The sequence below is a fragment of the Phyllostomus discolor genome, chromosome 13 (assembly GCF_004126475.2).
Source record: "Phyllostomus discolor isolate MPI-MPIP mPhyDis1 chromosome 13, mPhyDis1.pri.v3, whole genome shotgun sequence".
Classification (NCBI taxonomy): domain Eukaryota; kingdom Metazoa; phylum Chordata; class Mammalia; order Chiroptera; family Phyllostomidae; genus Phyllostomus; species Phyllostomus discolor.
In genome coordinates, this window is record NC_040915.2 from 15,431,381 (window position 1) to 15,448,315 (window position 16,935).

At 44.6% G+C, this 16,935-nt stretch overlaps 1 protein-coding gene across 5 annotated transcripts in view; it reads left to right on the forward strand.

Annotated features, from left to right (window-relative positions):
* Positions 1 to 16,410, forward strand: part of ARHGAP26 (Rho GTPase activating protein 26) — a 409,289-nt gene extending 392,879 nt beyond the window's left edge. For all 5 annotated transcript variants that reach the window (XM_036014068.1, XM_028527303.2, XM_028527306.2 and 2 more), the window contains 2 exons: positions 1,872 to 1,963; positions 10,401 to 16,410. In XM_036014068.1, coding sequence (XP_035869961.1) covers positions 1,872 to 1,963; positions 10,401 to 10,489 — 181 coding nt within the window. In that variant the 3' untranslated portion in view covers positions 10,490 to 16,410. The remainder of the gene's footprint in view (positions 1 to 1,871; positions 1,964 to 10,400) is intronic.
* The last annotated feature ends 525 nt before the right edge of the window (positions 16,411 to 16,935 follow it).

Genomic DNA, 16,935 nt, shown 5'->3' on the forward strand with positions numbered 1-16,935 from the left:
TTTTCCATTAGAGCCAGTGAATTCTAAAGGCCCTTCCTTCCTTTTTTACCCAGAGGACCCACTTCCTTTTTTCTGAATTTCCTAATTTTCTCCCACCTGGCCATCATCTCTTGACTACTAGAGGACCAGAGGGGAAATCAGTAAACTGAACCCTGGCAAAAAATCCTGAACAATCATTTGCTCTGATCATTCTGCACAATAGACCTTTTTAGCTTTCTTTCCTTCAGTTTTCATGGAGCCTGCACTGGAGGCTCTAGATGCCTGGCCCTGATATAGGTTTCTACCCATTCAGGCTTGCTCCAATTCCCAGAGGGAAGCTGGACCTGGTGACTCCAAAAAATAGCAACTCCAGAATGACCCCAAGATGCCCTGCCTCTTCTGATTCTGTCTGGATTCACCTGACACCAGTCATTTCTCAGCTAAATCTCATTTGGTCACTAGAAATCAGTGTACCATGGGAGGTTTGGCACCACTGGCTCCAGGACACTGCCCATAAATCATGAAGATAGTAATATTAGACATTGAATAATTGTCTAATCTAGAGCACCTACTTATTCTTGTATTATTCTGCCCTGGAACCCCACCTGTGCTTCCTCAGATGGCTTGGAGGGAAAAGAAGATTGCTTTTATCAAATAAGGAGCCAAGTTTTGACTGTTAAGTGTAATTTTTCTTAAGACCCTTGAGAAGTCCATAGATCATTTGGAACTAGTTAGGTATCAAAGCAAAAATTCATAGAAGCTAAAAGGATTTACCAGTTTTTACAGTTTACTCTCTGGAACACGGATTACCATTCTGTGGTCCTTAGGTCAAATCTGGCCCACCACCTGCTTTTTGTAGTAAAGTATGGATGGAACACAGCCACATGAATTTGTTTACATGTTGTCTATGGCTGCTTTCAGGCTACAGTGCAGAGGTGAGTAGTATACCAGAGACCACATGGCCCGCAAAGCCTAAGAGATTTTCTGTCTGGCCCTTTGCAGAAAGAGTTTGTCAACCCTGGTTCTAGAACAGTGGGTCTCAGCCCTGGTTGCACATTCGAGTCACTTGGAGACCTTTTTAAAAATCCTGATGCCTGTATTTATATCTACAAGTCAGGTAGAGCCCAGGCATCTGCATTTTTAAAAAGCCCCCCAGGTTATTCTGATACACAGTGCAGGTGGTTGTCAACACTTGTGGACAAGAGAAGGGCAAAAAAAAATGCATTGTGTTCCCTCTCCCTTCTTCCTCCCCACACTCCCACACATGTTCACATCTGCACTAATTTATGCATATGCAGCTGCTCACACACACACCTTGTCTGTTCCCTGCCCTAGCCTGGCGATCAGGGAGTTCTAGCTCTGGAATCCTGTTCCGCCAGCCCCATGACAAATAAGTAACATCTGGGAAAGGTGGTGTCAATCTGTGGCCTGGAGCAGAAGCCTAGCTTTGCTAGAATTTCTCCTTTTTGACTCACTGATCATTGCCAGCTTCCAACAGGCTCTGATAGGAGTGCTGTCCAGTGCACCTTGGAAGGTCTCCCCTGCCTTGGCCTCCCTCCCCCCAGCCACTCCTGCTCCAAAAAAGGGGCCCAGCCTGCCCTCCCACTGTTCAGCTGATGTAACTCCTGGATCAAGTTTTAACATGGCACAAGGTGACCCCACAAGAAGTGTGGTTTCATGGGGCTTATGGCTTTTCTCTGAGCATTTCTCATTTTTCTCTGGTGACCTTTGCAACTTTTCTACCTCATGTTTCACCATCTGGCTGCCTTGTTAGGCTCTTCCTGTCGCAGAAGACTAGGTGGCTTACAGAGGAGGGGAAGAAAAGAGGTTCAATATCTGGAGCTTTCAGAGGGTTTTTAAAAATTGCTAAATAAACACCTATTTTCACACAGCACACCATTCCGGAAGGCAAAAGCTTTGTATGCCTGCAAAGCTGAACACGACTCAGAGCTCTCCTTCACTGCAGGCACGGTCTTCGATAATGGTGAGTAAAGATGGGGGTGGGCAGGGGAGGAGCAAATAAATAACTGGAGTTTTCAAAGTTCCTACCCATGGAATATCTCAGTTGAATGGGTAAGATTGAAAAAGTGTGTATTTGTGTGTCTTTCCCAAAATGAGAGAGCAGTAGCAGGCACTCTCAAGAGTGTCGTCAGCAGACAAAGGCAGCCTTATCACAGGGTTGTGGGCATTAAATGTGATTGTGCCTGCCCCAGACTCAGCCAAGCACCTGGCAGTAGCTTTGAGACTCTGGGGCTGAACAGAGGGTAGGAGATGAAGGAGTGGAGAACAGCCATCTTGCAAGTGGTTAGAAGCTCAGGGTGGCGACTGAGACCACAGGTTCTGTGCCCCTTTCCTCTTGGGTTCAGTGGCGTTCACTGCCCACAGCAGCTGAGTCCAGTTTCCACGATGGCAGGGCATTGTGTGAGCTCCAGGTAGTAAGCCTCACCGCATCCCTGCTCCTCCTCCCCCAAAGCCAAAACACCCAGGCCCTGCCAGCTGCCCTGCTCAGGTGGTTTTGGTGTGAAATGAATTCATGGCATCTGCTCTGTAGAATTTAGATCTAGTGCTTGGTTGATGCATAATTTTCTTTCATTTACTTTCCTCCCTAAAAATATATTTTTTTAAAAGGGAGAATTGATATCATAGTTTGTCATAACTTATCATGTGCCTGAGGTTAAAATCAGGATTCTGAGATAAAGCCCAAGCTGCTGTTACAGCTGAGATTTTCCCCAGGTAAAGTTCTTCTTTGGGGATAATCTTTCTGGATCCTCAGGTGAAAGGGTCTATTTTGCTCAAAGGGGGAAGCAAAATCAGCTACCTGGTTTCAGGAATTAGACATTTTCCAGGGCTCCCTTCTGGATCTCAGGTGGTGTGGGGGCACAGTTCCTGGGCAGGGATGAGTGCATTTTGCCCAAGGACTCTCCCTCATGGCCAGGCAACCCACCCTATCCCAGACCACACCTCCTACCACCTGCCTGAGACCCAGAAATGAGGGCAGCCAAGGCTCCACCTAGCACTAGAGAACATGAACTCTAGATGCAGGTTATTAAAGCACAAGTCCTGTTTGATCACTTCCTCCTGTATGACCTCAACCAGGTAACAGAGGGTTGGGAGAGAAAATCAAGACAGTGCATATCACGTGTTTAAAATGGTACTCGATACATATTGAGTATTCAGTGTATTATTCCTGTGGTTATCATCATCGTCACTACATCCGTCTTAGATGAAAGACCCTGATGCTGTCATGGTTCACAGTGACAGTCTTTCCATGTCAGCTGATAGGACCCAGGTCTGGCTCTCAGCTGGGCTGTAGGTAACACACCTTTACTCCCTGGGCCCTGGCTATGTGTAAGGGGCTTGAGGTCCAAGCTAGATCAGAGGTGGGCTCCTGGGGACCAGTCTTGTCTGTATCCATGTCAAGGGGCTGCCCGGTGTACACAGCCCCTTTGTGCTTCATGGCAGAGGTCCTGATCAGGTGTAGTAGAAAGAACGGGGAGTGGTTACACAGCACCTGGGGGTTCCCAGGTCTCACTCAGCGCTGGACCTTCTGAGCCAGCAGGGGTGGGTGTGGGCCCATAACTGCATGTGACCTGCTGGGCCTGAGTCCACTTTTATGGTTCTCGGAACACCCAAAGCACTGTCTCTAAACCTTTGCTCCCTTTTCATCTGGGCCCTTTGCAAGACTAAGCATACAGAGAGCCAGCCCAGTGGTCTCTCCTGTGAGCAGCTGGAGCTTCCAAGCCCCAACACACCCGCAGGTGAAGTGGGTCCACTGAAGGCTGTCCAAAGCCACGTCACTGGCTAGTGTCCCCCACAGAGGCCTGTGGGGGGAGTCACAGCTCAGTCATAACATGACAGGGTTTCCACAGCAGACAAACCAGAGTGGGGCTGCTCTGTTAGCAGTGAAGGGACTGCTACCTATAGATGCACAGGACTTGAGAGAGCCCCACATTTGCAGATGAACTTGGTTTGTAGGTCTATCCTGCAAATCCCAATGCACTGTCCCCATGGGCAAGGGGCTGCCATGTTCCTACAAGTTATTCACTCTGAGGACCCAGAGGACCCCTGATCCCAGGGGCAGAATTTGTTTAGGCTCCCCAAAGGCATCTGAATGTGTGGGTACAGGTGTTTTGTGGTTCCTTTTCTTAAGTGTAGCCATCTTCCATTTTTTAAACCACTGGATTGAGATTCCCATCTACCATAAAATTTACCCACTTAAAGTGTACAAGTCAGTGGTTTTGAGTATATTCAGAGTTGTGTAATCATCACCACCCTCTAATTCCAGAATATATTCATTACCCCCAAAGAAAAAGAGACCCTGTACACTTTAGCAATCATGCCCTGACCCCACCCCACCCAACCTAGGTAACTGCTGTTCTACTCTTCATCACTGTAAATTTACCTGCTCTGGATAATTCATATAAATGGAATTCTGCAGTGTATAGCCTTTGTAACTGGCTTCTTTCACGTAGCCTATTTTCAAGGTTCATCCATGTTGTGTCATGTGTCAGAACTTTATTCCTTTTTATTGCTGAATAATATTCCATTGTATGAGTGTATCACATTTGATTTATCCCTTCATCAGTTGATGAACATTTGGACTATGTCCACTTTTTGGCTGTTATGAGTAATGATGCTGTAAACATTCGTGTACAAGTTTTTGTGAGGAAATATATTTTCAGATTTGTTGATATACCTAGGAATAGGATTTCTGGGTCATATAGTAACTCTGTTTAACTACTTAAGGAACTGCCAGACTGTCTTATAAAGGGGTTGTGCCATTTTACATTCCCACCTTTTGATTTTAGATCTGCTTTCTGAAGTAGCTAAAGACACCTAGGAGATTTTTGACTGCCAAGTCCTTTCCTCCCCATCAGGGTGCTCTGCCCAGCAGGTCCGATGACCTCTCCCACCGCACACCTTGATAATCGTCATAAATCCTGTCCTGACAAGTGAGAGCAGGAGAGAGGTTTGGTTTCACCAGTCAGGTGCATTACCCAAGCCTTCCTGTGGTCTCTAGGAGTCATGGCAGAGCTTATTGACACTGGTTTGCTTTTAATCAGCAATGCCAGTGACCTTTCAAACTCCCTGAAGAGCAAAAGGCCAAATTAAGCCCAGAAGAAAACACCTTTCACTGTTGACTGAGCTGCAGTCAAAGAAGGATCTGACAAAATGTTAACCCACTATATAGACCAGTTTGGGTGAAAACATTTTATTATGTCTGATTTTTAGAAGTTGCTATCAATACATATCCTCTATTTTCTCCTACCCTTCACCTCTCTTGCCTGAGAAATCAGGCATTTCAGTGGGGAAAAACTATTTACACAGTAGCCAGGAAGATCTCTTTCTTTGTTCTATCTCTTGTTGGTTTATTGCTAGAGATACCAGCTTAGGGCTGTTGAAGTTGAATGCTCTGTAGATGTCAGGTAAAATCATCAGACCAATTTGAAGAAAGTTTCCTAATGAGAGGGGGACAGAGTTTTCAAGATCAAGAAGAATAACTAAGAAGGAGGAAGAGGGGAAAGTCTGGTGTTTCGTAATGATTAATCTCCAAGCCTTTGGATTCCAGTGGCCCGTGCTGCGCATCTGGAGCGGCTGCTCAGTCAGCTTTTGGACTTTGTGCAGTGGGGAATGGCTGTGCAATGCTTGGCAATAGCTCCAGTGTCAGCCCTTGCCAATCTACTAGGAAACTGTCCTCTTCACCAAGTGCAAGCACCTCAGACAGTAACTGGAAAGACAAATAACTCGTGTTCTCAGGAACATTAGTCATCTTGAAGCTACATGATTAGCAATACCTGGAAAATTCACACAGTGTTCAGTAAAATTGAGTTCTTGGGATACCTTTATCAAGATCTGAGATGGACTGGATCCAATAATTCTAGGGGTACAGGGGGCAGTGTGAATGCAAGACAGGGCTGCCCTGGGGATTTTTTGCCGATAGAGAACGTCCTCACTGGGGCTGCCAAGCTGCTCAGGCAGTAGGGCTGCAATAGGGTTGCAGAAGGTTCCTCTGTAGAGTCTTCAGCCTCCCCAGCCCTCTCTGTTGTCAAACCCAAGCCCAAGCCCTCTGTCTCTCACCTGAGTGTTTCTACCAGCTGCAGAACTGGCCTTGCACATCCACTCTTGCCCTTATAACCAGCCTCTACATCGCAGGCAGCCAGAGTTACCTTTGGAAAATGGAAATCACATCATGTTATTCTCCTGCTTCAAATACTCCAGGGGCCTCCTGCTGCTCTTGGAATTATTGACGAGGACCTCCATGGTCTAGCTCCTGCCCCTCTGGCCCCCTCTCACCGTCCCTTGATACGCTGAAGCCTCACAGGCCTTCTTTATGTTATCCAGTAGGGCTGGCAAACTGTGACCAGCTGGTCAAATCCAGCCTACTGCCTGTTTTTTTGTAACTAAAGCCTTACTGGAACCCAGCCACCCATGCCTCTTTGTTTATATATTATTGGTGTCATGACAGTGGCAGAGTTGAGTAGAAACACATATTTACTATCTGGGTCTTTAAGGAAAAATGCAAACAACTGTTATAAAATCACACCATGCCTCTCCCCATCTTCAAGTATTTGTACTTGCATCATCCCTGCCCACTGGCTCCTTTGGATCATTTAGGGTTTAGCTTGCTGAGCTCCTCTCCACCCACACACTTCCCTATCCCAGTCTCTTTCTCTCCTCTCATCTCCACTTACAATTATATGCTTGCTTATTATACACTATCTCTCCCTGAGAGCAGAAGCATGTCTGCTTGCTCTGTACCATGTGCAAGGATTTAGTGCAGTGTCTGGCACATGGTAGGTGCTTAATGAACACTTGTTAAATTAGGAAATGCTTGATATACACAAGGGTCTGTGCCTCTTCCAACTAGTGCTTCTTGCCATTGGGGCAGCCAGTCACTAGATCTCTAGTGAGATCTTAGTCACACACTTGCTCCTTGTCCACAGTGAGCAAAGGAGGGGAGAGCATGAGTTGTGTATACAGGGGTATATGGTGTATATACAGATAGAGCTGAAAAAAAGTGGTTGGCAGGAAGCACACCCATGTCAGCAGCAGCTTGTATTTATTATTTGCTTGCTGGGCTGGAGAGCTGCCCAGGCAGCTCCCTGCAGCATCTTGTGGTTTATATAGCACATTGGACACTGGTGCAACTCAGAAGATTGGACATTGGTACAGTTCAGCTCAGTAAGTACTTATGAGCATCTTTGAGGTCCAAAGCATCGGGCTAGGTAAAAGTGGTCATGGTTAAGACCACAGACTCGGGTTAGGTGTCTTGGGTTCAGATCCACCTCTGTCATCTCCCAGCTGTGTAATTTTGGGCAACATGCTTAACCTCTCTGAGCCTCAGTTTCTCATCAGTAAAATGAGTATGATGACAGAACTAAGTCCATAGTCATTCTGAAAATGAAAGCAGGTGATGCAGGCCGAGCACTTACTGTATTCAACATATGTACCATCATTCTTAACCTCAAGGATCACATTCTCTGGTTTGAATAGAGGCAAAGGGCTTGTAGTGGTTAAGGGCTTGGGGTCTGGAGACAGACAGGCTGGGCTCAAATTCTGCTTTACCATTGTGACCCAGCACAAATTAATTTACCTCTCTGAGGCTTGATTTTCTCATCTTTTAAATAGGGATATTAATAATACAGCTAGGATCTTTAGGGTCAAGTAAATCAGTACATATCTAAAGCTTTGAGCCTGTGGCTGCTTCCCGTCACCATTTCTAGGTGTTAGTTTCTATCACTTTAATTCAGCAGGCAGAGAGGAGGAATGAAGAATGTTGAATGATGTAATACTTAGGGAAGTAAAGCTTAACACATTTGAGCAGCATTAGTAGGATACAGGAATAATAGAATGTACTCTGGGGCTTCCAGGAGTCTGAGAAAGGAGAGAGCAGATAGATGGGACTCTGTGACCATATTTGTGGAGGAGGTGGGGCTTCCACTAAGCCTCGAAGTATGAGGAAAGGAAAGAAAGGAAAGACAACAGAAAGCTGGAGGTGGGGTGGGGCTCTGGCTGCCCCCCTCCTCCATCAGTTCACGAGAATTTGCATTTCAGTTTTTACTAACATCTTCATTATACAGGCATTTGGACACAGAAAAGTTATGACCCTTAACTTTCTGTGAATTAGTTAAAATGCAGCTCCCTGGGCCCCACTCCTGGAGATTCTGCTTGAACTGATGTGCCATGGGGCCTAGGAATCTGCAGTTTTAATAAGCATCCAGGTAGGTATCACACCTTAATAAAGCCTGATTTGAAAACTCCATTGAGTCAGTAGTCTGACCTAAAGGCAATATACATTGTCCCCTGTAGCCCCCGTGACACATCTCCTGTTCTCCAATTTGGAGGACTTCCTTTATCCCCTCTGATTCTTTCCTTACTCTGCAAATTCCATTTCTGGTGTTTGCAGACGCTACCACCTCAGCACCTAAGCTGTGTTTGAACAGCTGGCCAGGAAGGGAGACTGTCTGAAAGACATGGACTCAGTGCATCCAGTGGAGTAACAACTGAGCCAGGAGGTTTGCTGCAGAGAGGGAGGGGTCTGTTTCTTTCCTTTTTTAATTTTGTTTGGTTGGTTATTCTTTCTAGGTATTTTATTTTGGGGAGTAAGTTTAATTTGTTTGGCTTTGGTTCTAAGCATTTGAGGTTTCCCAAAGCATAGGTGAATGTAGATACCAGATTCTTACCCAGGTTTTGCCGGGAAATTCTTGCTGACCAGTCAAATGACCCAGGCCCCCTACTGACTAACCTGTACTGAGCACTTACCGTGTCCTGACCCTGTTGAGTGCTTTCTTCATGTTGGCTCCTTGAACCCTCACAAGAACTGCTGAGGGGGAGAGAGTTTTATTATCACCACTTAATAGGTGCAGAAACTTAAATAGTCTTGGCAGCATCAGCTGGACAGGTGGGTAGAAGGCAGGGTTATCAAGATGCTAGTATATTAGGGGCAGGATGGGGGAGCTTGATCATAGAAGAGGCCAGGTTGCTTTTCAGTTACATATTGTGTTCTTCCTAGAGACACTTCTCTCCCAGGTTCTTCCTCGTGTGGGGGTCATGAATCCACAAACTGCCCTAGCTACTTTTGGTTTATTCCTGAAGCCATGATATGAAATTAGGCACACATTTTGAAAACCAACTAACAGATGTTTGACCTTGTCTTTTCCTACAAAAGTATTCACAAGGTAGATGAGGTTGACCATGATCTTCGTAGGCCTCAGTGTGTTTCCTTCTGTTTCCCCACTTGCTTCTATTCTTACTCTCTTCCCTACAGGCTAAAACTAGACTTATATAGTAGTGCTAGGGCAGAAATGCTTTTCTAAAACAAGCTCAGGAAGTCACTTAATTAACCTAGGAAGGGAATAGAGGAAAATTCATTCTCTCCACACAATCTCAGAAGATGGGAGTTTTCCAATCCATTAATAGCAAATGCCCTGCCTGGCCCAAGAGTGACTTGTGTATTCCCAGTTCACAAGTATGAACACCACCCCACCATCACCAACTCCCACGATTTCTTCTTTCATCCTTCCTATTTTGACTACTTTTCAGACTCATCTGGATTTTATATAACCTTTGCAATATCACAGTAGTTTCTGTAGAGATGTAATGTGATGTCCCAGAAAGAGTTGTATATTATTTGGATATTGAAAAGCCAAAGGGGCAGAAATTTTGAAAGTTTCCATAGGGGAAAGACTTGCATCCAGGAGGGATGAAAACCTAGAGAACAGGAAAGAAAGCTAAGGAAGGGCATGGAAGGAACAGAGAGAGGGCTATTCAAAAACTATAAAATGCAAAAACAAAACAAAAACAAAATCAAACCAAAAAACTCTCAGGGAATTTGCAAGGAAATTTGAAGCAGGATTTGAAGGCAAGTAAAATGCATGATTTAAAGCTAGGTATCTTTAAAGGTCAGTTCTTAGCAGTCCTTCATGGGCACTGCCTTTGGTACATAGTCAAAACTGGGCAGGTAGGTGGGAACATGGATGGATGGATGGATGGATGGATGGACCGATGGACAGATGGACATACAGACAGATGGATTGAGAGTATACAGGTAAATGTACAGATAGAGTGCCATGACTATGATCTTCTAACCTAAAATCCGTTCCTTCTTTATAGTTTAAACCCGGACCTTCAGAAAGTCTATGAAATTCTTAAAATGGTATACAGAATTTTTAATGTCTGTGTCAGTTTCCATTTTTGTTAAGAACATAGTTCAGCATAGCCTTCATGAGAAGGCGTATGTTCAGCAGAAGGTTCAGAAGCTCTGGTTTAAACAAGTCCTAGAACCTTGTGACTGACAGAGCAACTGCACCCGTTCCCCAGACTTCTTTCACACGTACTCATACGCGCACTCCGCACGCCTCCTCTGCCTGCCCTATCTGTAACGTCATCTCTTCTCACTCTCTCTCCCCTTCCTGTTACAGTTCACCCGTCTCAGGAGCCTGGCTGGTTGGAGGGGACTCTGAATGGAAAAACTGGCCTCATCCCTGAGAACTACGTGGAGTTCCTCTAACCGTGGGCCCCAGCGGAACTGCTGAGCTTTCCATGGTATCCATGACAACTGCTGAGTCCAGTATTGTAGGCCATTTCTCATTGCCGCTGAGAAATGCAGGATGACTGACTCTGCTGCTACCTGTCAACACGAGTGTTTCTGTGAACTTTGGTGTCATCCATCCCCATGATCATCTCAGCTGACACGTGAAGACATTGCAAGAAACTGAAGTGAATCAGCAGGGGCAGCCATATGATTTTGATACCTGAGAGAAAGGCTTGCAAAGCCTTCAGCACCCTAAATGGGGAACACTCATTTTGTTTCAGTAGTCACCCAAACTTCCAGCCTTCTCAAAATGGAAGTAGGATCTAAGTAGTCCTCAAGAGCCTGCAGGGCTGGGTAGTGGCTCTGAGATCCAGGCTGGGTCCATTGCTTGTGTTTACAGTAGACACTCTAAGCCACCTCTATATACTTGAGACCCACAGTGCTACAGGCAGCTGGGTCTGTTTGCATACAGGATGGAGAGGGCTTACAGCACTATTTACATAAGGTCCAATCTCTCACCATCTCTGAAACAGCCATTGGCCCAGCATCAGCAGAATTAGTCCAGTCCCCTCTTACAAGGGAACACACACACCCCACGTGCCCCTCCTCCCAAGCTAGGAACTTTTCTGCCACTGAGGGCAGCCAGCACCTTGTAACTGTGGCAACTTAACCTACTCCTAAACCAACCAAAAATAAATAAATAACACAGTTGCTTTGCATGACACTTTTTTTCTCCCCTCTCTTGAGTAGTTTTTTGTATGGTTTTAGAACAACCTTAATCAAAAGATCAAAAAATTAGAGTGGTCTGCTTAGGACAGACAGAATGGCAGCTGGGAACTGTTTCTTTTCTGATTTATTTCAGCAACATCAGGATATATTTGGAGCAAACTCTAGTAACCTCTTGAGATTAAATTACAGGCTTAATATTTCTGTTCTTCCATGCAACTGGTGTTTGCTTTCTAGGGGGCGATATGCTGCCTCCCGGTGGGCAACACCCTCTTCTTTCTGACTCATTCCCTAATGTCCTCCAGTTCACCAGCCCTTACCCCTCCCTGCTCTGCCTCTAGCCCATCACTGACCACCCTGACAGTGCCCTGGACTGCTGAGCACTCGTGCCCTGGTGGTTTGCAGGGCTGATTCCTAGGCCAGCCCTATGGCCTATAGTTTAAAAGGACATACATGTTCACTGCCACTAAGAAAAAGGGAATTGTTTCTCAGGCTTTAGAGGCATGAGACTGATATCATAAGCCATTGTGATTCAGGAGTACACCAAAAGCTTGAGGCATGGAAGGTGTGATGGGTACCTTCTGAGGAAGAGAATTTCCTGGCCCACCAGGGCTGGGGCTTGCGGAAGACTGCCTTGAGTGGGGAAGTTCAGCCTGGACATTTCACATTCACTTGGCTTCCAAAGGACAGAGTCTCCAGGGTCTTCCACATTTGAATGTCCTTGCCGGAGTGACTCTGGACAGACCAGCTCCAAACTGATGGACTGTTCAGCTCTGCAGGACTGCATCGGGATGGCGGCCATGCTCCAGAGTGTTTCCTGCTTCTGGGATTCATTCCTCTTTAGGGAAGTTTAAAGAAGAAAAGAAAAACTTGAATTGTGTTGAATTACTGTATCTTTTACATTTTTTTGGAAAAGATAAACCTGTAAATAGAGTGATTTGAAATTCTATATGGCAAAGTTTTATATTTGATATTCTTGAAGCCAGTTGCTCCACACATTTAAGCTTTGATTGCTGAATAAGTGTATAAGAGGGAGTGCAAGGAAGCAAGGTTGAAGAGAGTCAAGGTCATTCCTCTCTGACCTTGGGGAAGGAGGAGGTATGTCTGCACATGCTCTGCTGGCTTTGTCGGTGGACGTAACACATGAATGGTGTTCAGTCTTCTTATCCAGGTGTGTTTTTAAACATTTCTTGAGCTTTGGATTTGGAGGTGGAAAGAGCATCTTCCAGCAAAGAATCTTTCCAAGAACTCCTACTCAGTAGTGAGATGAAGCTCAGGATTTAAATAGATAGGACCAGGGCTTAGGGTTTTTGTTGTTTTTATTTGTTTGTTTGTTTGTTTTTTCCATTTTTCTTCTCAGGTGTATTTCTTGGTACCCTAAGAATATCATCAGGACAGAAAGATATAGGGTAATTGTGTCCTCCTTATATGTAACTCTTCTGCACATCTTCCAAGACTTTGTGAATAAGGCCAAGCTAGTTTGCAAGCATTGTATGTGTCCAAGTTCTAAGAAACACTGGTGATTTAGGATCTTTAATTCTCAATATGCTGCAGCTTCCCCTTTTCCTGAACATGTTTATGCCCTTCCTGTTTATCTCAGATTTCCTATAACCCCAAGTGAGGGAAAAACTCCAAAGAGTAATGGAGATTGTGCCATTAGAGCTTTCGAGATGGTTTTCAAGTTAATAGGAGTATATCATTGTGACTCAGTTCATGAACTCAAGGGTTACACACACAGCTATTACCCAGGAGCTCACCCAGCAGCAGTCGAGACACTACCACTGAATCAGGGGATTAGGATTAAGACTGGACAAGACCCAGATAGGACTCAGGAAAGCTATCATTGAAAACCTAAGAAGAAAGGGAACTCATGAACTACGCCTGCTCCGTGTGGACTTTGAACAGCTTGGAAACCTGTTCCAGGGGGCCTGAGGCAACAAGCACACTTTGCCACTGTGCTTTTCAAATAGGAGGAGTGCAACATAATTCTTCTAATGCATTTGATGTTTTATATTGTCACCAGCCGCACTGAAACCTTAGCTAGAGCTAACATGGAGTAGCAAAAGGCTCAGGTCCTGGCTTGGGAGTGCCTTGCTGAAGCATACCTGTGGACACTCAGCCCCAGCTTGACCACTTGGAAGCATGTCCCTCCCTCCTCATTTAGCCCTGATTGGAAGCCAGAGGGAAATGGAGCTGTTGCCAATGGGAATTTTTAGGTAGATTCCTTCCCAGTGTCCCTGTGGCTATGCTGGGCCAGTGACAGATGGCTGCTCTGTTTCCTTTCCCCAGCCAGGCTTACCTCCTCCCCATTTGCTATAGACCTGGAGATACTGTTCAGAATACAAGCCAACAAACAGGAAGAATTTTGGAGACTAAAAATGGATTCTACCCTCTCCACTATCTCTGCCTTCCATCCATTATTCTCTCTGCTTGGATAGGGAGGGAACTTCAGGATGGGTTAGGGGAGTGGACTAGGTATTAGGTTGGAAGACTGTTGACCAAGATCCCTGAGTTTTCCCAGGGGGTTTTATTTCTTTTGTAAGGCTCTGGGATCTGCTTGGCATGCAGAGCCTGAATCTTTTTTGGGTATTAAGATCAGTCTCTCACTTCTTCATGTATTCACAGAAGGTTGTATCTGCAGAATGTCATAAGAAAATAACTAGTTTCAAACCCCTGCCCCCTAGGCAAGTAAGTTCCTGATTCATTAAAGACTGGTAATGTCTCTTCTCTTTTCAAAAATAAACATGTAGGGGTGGGCCCCATATAAGCACCACCTTCCTTGATATCTTGTAAGTGGAGCAGTTTTTAGCTCACTGTTTCGTATTTCGATAGCCAATATGTGTTTTCTAATGTCAGACCAAACTGTCTTTTTCAGCATCATTCCAGTTCATCCCCTCTTACTGAGGTTTTTTTTGTTGTTTTTTTGTTTTTGTTTTTTTTTAACAGAGGCAAAGAGAGAAATGAGCAATCGAGTACTGGCAGACTGGCATTAGTAGGACAGTCATGCTAATGACAAGGTCATTTCAGGCATTTGTTGGGGCTCCATGTTTGTGTGTGCCATACGTTGCTCGAAAAGAAGTCCTTCTACCAACTGCATTTGTGTCTCCTGAAATAGCAACCCCAGTCTCACCAGAAGTTCTGTCTTCTGTGACTCCAGAAACATCCATGATTGAGGGGTAGGGAGACAGAAATAATTGGCTGACAATCACTTGATCACCTGTTCGTGACTGTCTATTGGCACCTTTCATCCTCCGGCTTCTGTTTCCAAAAACAAGTCTGGACCACCCATATTCGTGGACACAGGACCACCAGGCGCAACAGTGGCCGTCATGGCACTTACAGTTTCCCTAGAACTGAATGTCTTATGAGCATCCATATCACCCAAGTAGGTAACCAGCACTGAAGAAACCAAACAGCCTCTTAGCTACCTGACTTCAAAAGAAATGTCCTAGGTATTCTATCTCGGGAGTTATCTATCATCTCTGGCGAACTTGATAGTCATCAATTACCTAGACAGCCCTGCCCCACATCTCTTTCAAGTCAACTGGGTGTCCTCTCACACACCCTGTGCTGGTGTTTAAAAAATTTATCCTGTGCTCAGATGTGTTTGGCAGCCATGCTGATCTGCCGGGTGCTGAACCACTTCTCTGTAATTGTAGCATCACAATGACAACAGCAGGAGAGGAGTGCATGTCGCATAGTTCTGCAGCGTGCCTGGGACAGCGCTCCAACAAGTAATCATTAGCTTCCCCCGCCTTCGACACCTGCAGTACTTGTCTAACTAAAGAGCTTCCCGAAGCAGAGGGAGAGGCCCTACAGAACATCCAGGCGTCATGCGGAGCCAGTCCTTGCTGAAATGTGGTCTTGTCGTGGAAGCACTTGTATTCTTGGGAGAGCAAGTATTCAGTGTAAACTAATGCTAGGAGCAGAGAGAGAGAAAAAGGCAAACCACGCTGAAGGACTTTGGGTTTTTTTTAACTAGAATACAATTCTTAATAGAAGAAGGAAAAACCTGTCACACAAAGTTCACAACTAATATTTCTAGGGAAGTTATAAAGGACACTACAAGATGGCAGGACATTTCAAGGTGGAATGCTTTAGAGAACAAAGGCTTGGCAAAGTGCTAGGCCCATGTAAGGGTGGCATTTACTATTACGTAAAAAATCTCTTTAGTCAGAACCAGAGTACTGGTAATCAAAATGTCAGAACCGCCGCAGTCGTCCTGGAGAGATGAAGACGCTCCACGCCGTTCTATGTTGACCGTTTCTGGTGCAAACAGTTACGAGCAGCGTCCTTGGGTGTCCAGACGCCAGGGTCGGCCTCGTGCCTGTGAAAAGAGGTTCATCTGATGATTCTAAAGTATATATGCATTAGTGTGTGTTTGTGTATGTGTAATGTGTGTGTATAGTGCACATTTACGTATGTGAAGATACAGACTCATATAGAAACCCACATAAGCTGGCAGTAGCTGAGCCTTTACAGCCTTTAAGATTTGAAGGTTGACAATTCAAGACACAAGAGAGGCTGTTGATTGACTGTCAAAATGATCAGAGATGTAAATTAAGTGCCATTTTAAAACTTTGTTCCTATCTATCAAATGGTTACTATCTACAGCTATATTCCATGTTAACTTATTATTAAAACTCATGTTGCAAAAAGATCAGATTCATACGTGGTTAGTAGCTAATACCAGGCTAGTGTTCAAAAGCACTCTAAAGGATATTTTGTCCATATTTTGGAGAAGAAGATGTTTGCATGTTTAATTCATAATTTAGGCTACCTTTGGATATATTATAAAGTGCTGTGTGATATAATGTAAGTCAAGTACTTAAAAATGGCACTTTAATGTTTTTTTAAATCATAAATAATGCACTGTTTTAAACTTCAGTTCAGTATTGAATATTGACTGGTGTAGAGAATCCAACTCAGTAATTAAAAAGTAATTTGTGGCTAGAATAGGACTTTTTTCCCATTATTACTGGAACAGTTTTGCCATGTATAAGCTTTTTAAAAAAGTGCTTTTGCGTCACCTAAGCATATCTACAAAAAAAATACAATTTCTGTTGAGTGGCCTCTGAAATTTGGCTTTCTTACATTTCGTTGGTTTACGTGACAATCCCTATAAAATGAGTGGAAGTATGATTTTTTAATTAAATGACTTTTCCATTTGACGGTATGTCTGTTTCTTAAGTTTCTGATAAAGTTTTGACATGAATACTTTAATGTATCTTCAAATCAGCAAAGACCATGATCAAAAGTCACATGTCTGGGCTCCTGTGGTTACTGGTGACAACTTCAGGGCTGATTTCTGACGCAGTCTGAGGAGCTTTGGTTTCCTTTAGGAAGAGGTCAAATGCCAGTGAACTTGAAGAGGAAGGATCAGCCAAGTTAAACAGTCCAGCCCCAAAGACTCATATTCCAATGAATCTTTCTGACTTTATCTTCTAGAATACACATTGTTTTATTTTTCCTAAGTTTGGTTTTCTAGTTGACCGTTTTCTGGAACTTCAGGAACACAGTATGTAGTAATCAAAGAGCCAGGACGCAGGCGGTCCCACCCTGCAGCTGGGCATGTCCCACAGGTTTGCAAATCAGTTACTTGTAACATGAGTCCCAGGCCAACTCACACTATTCAGTCTTTTCATTCATCATATCCCTTCCAGGCGCTTTCTGAGTTGGAGCCTGGAGCCTAGGTT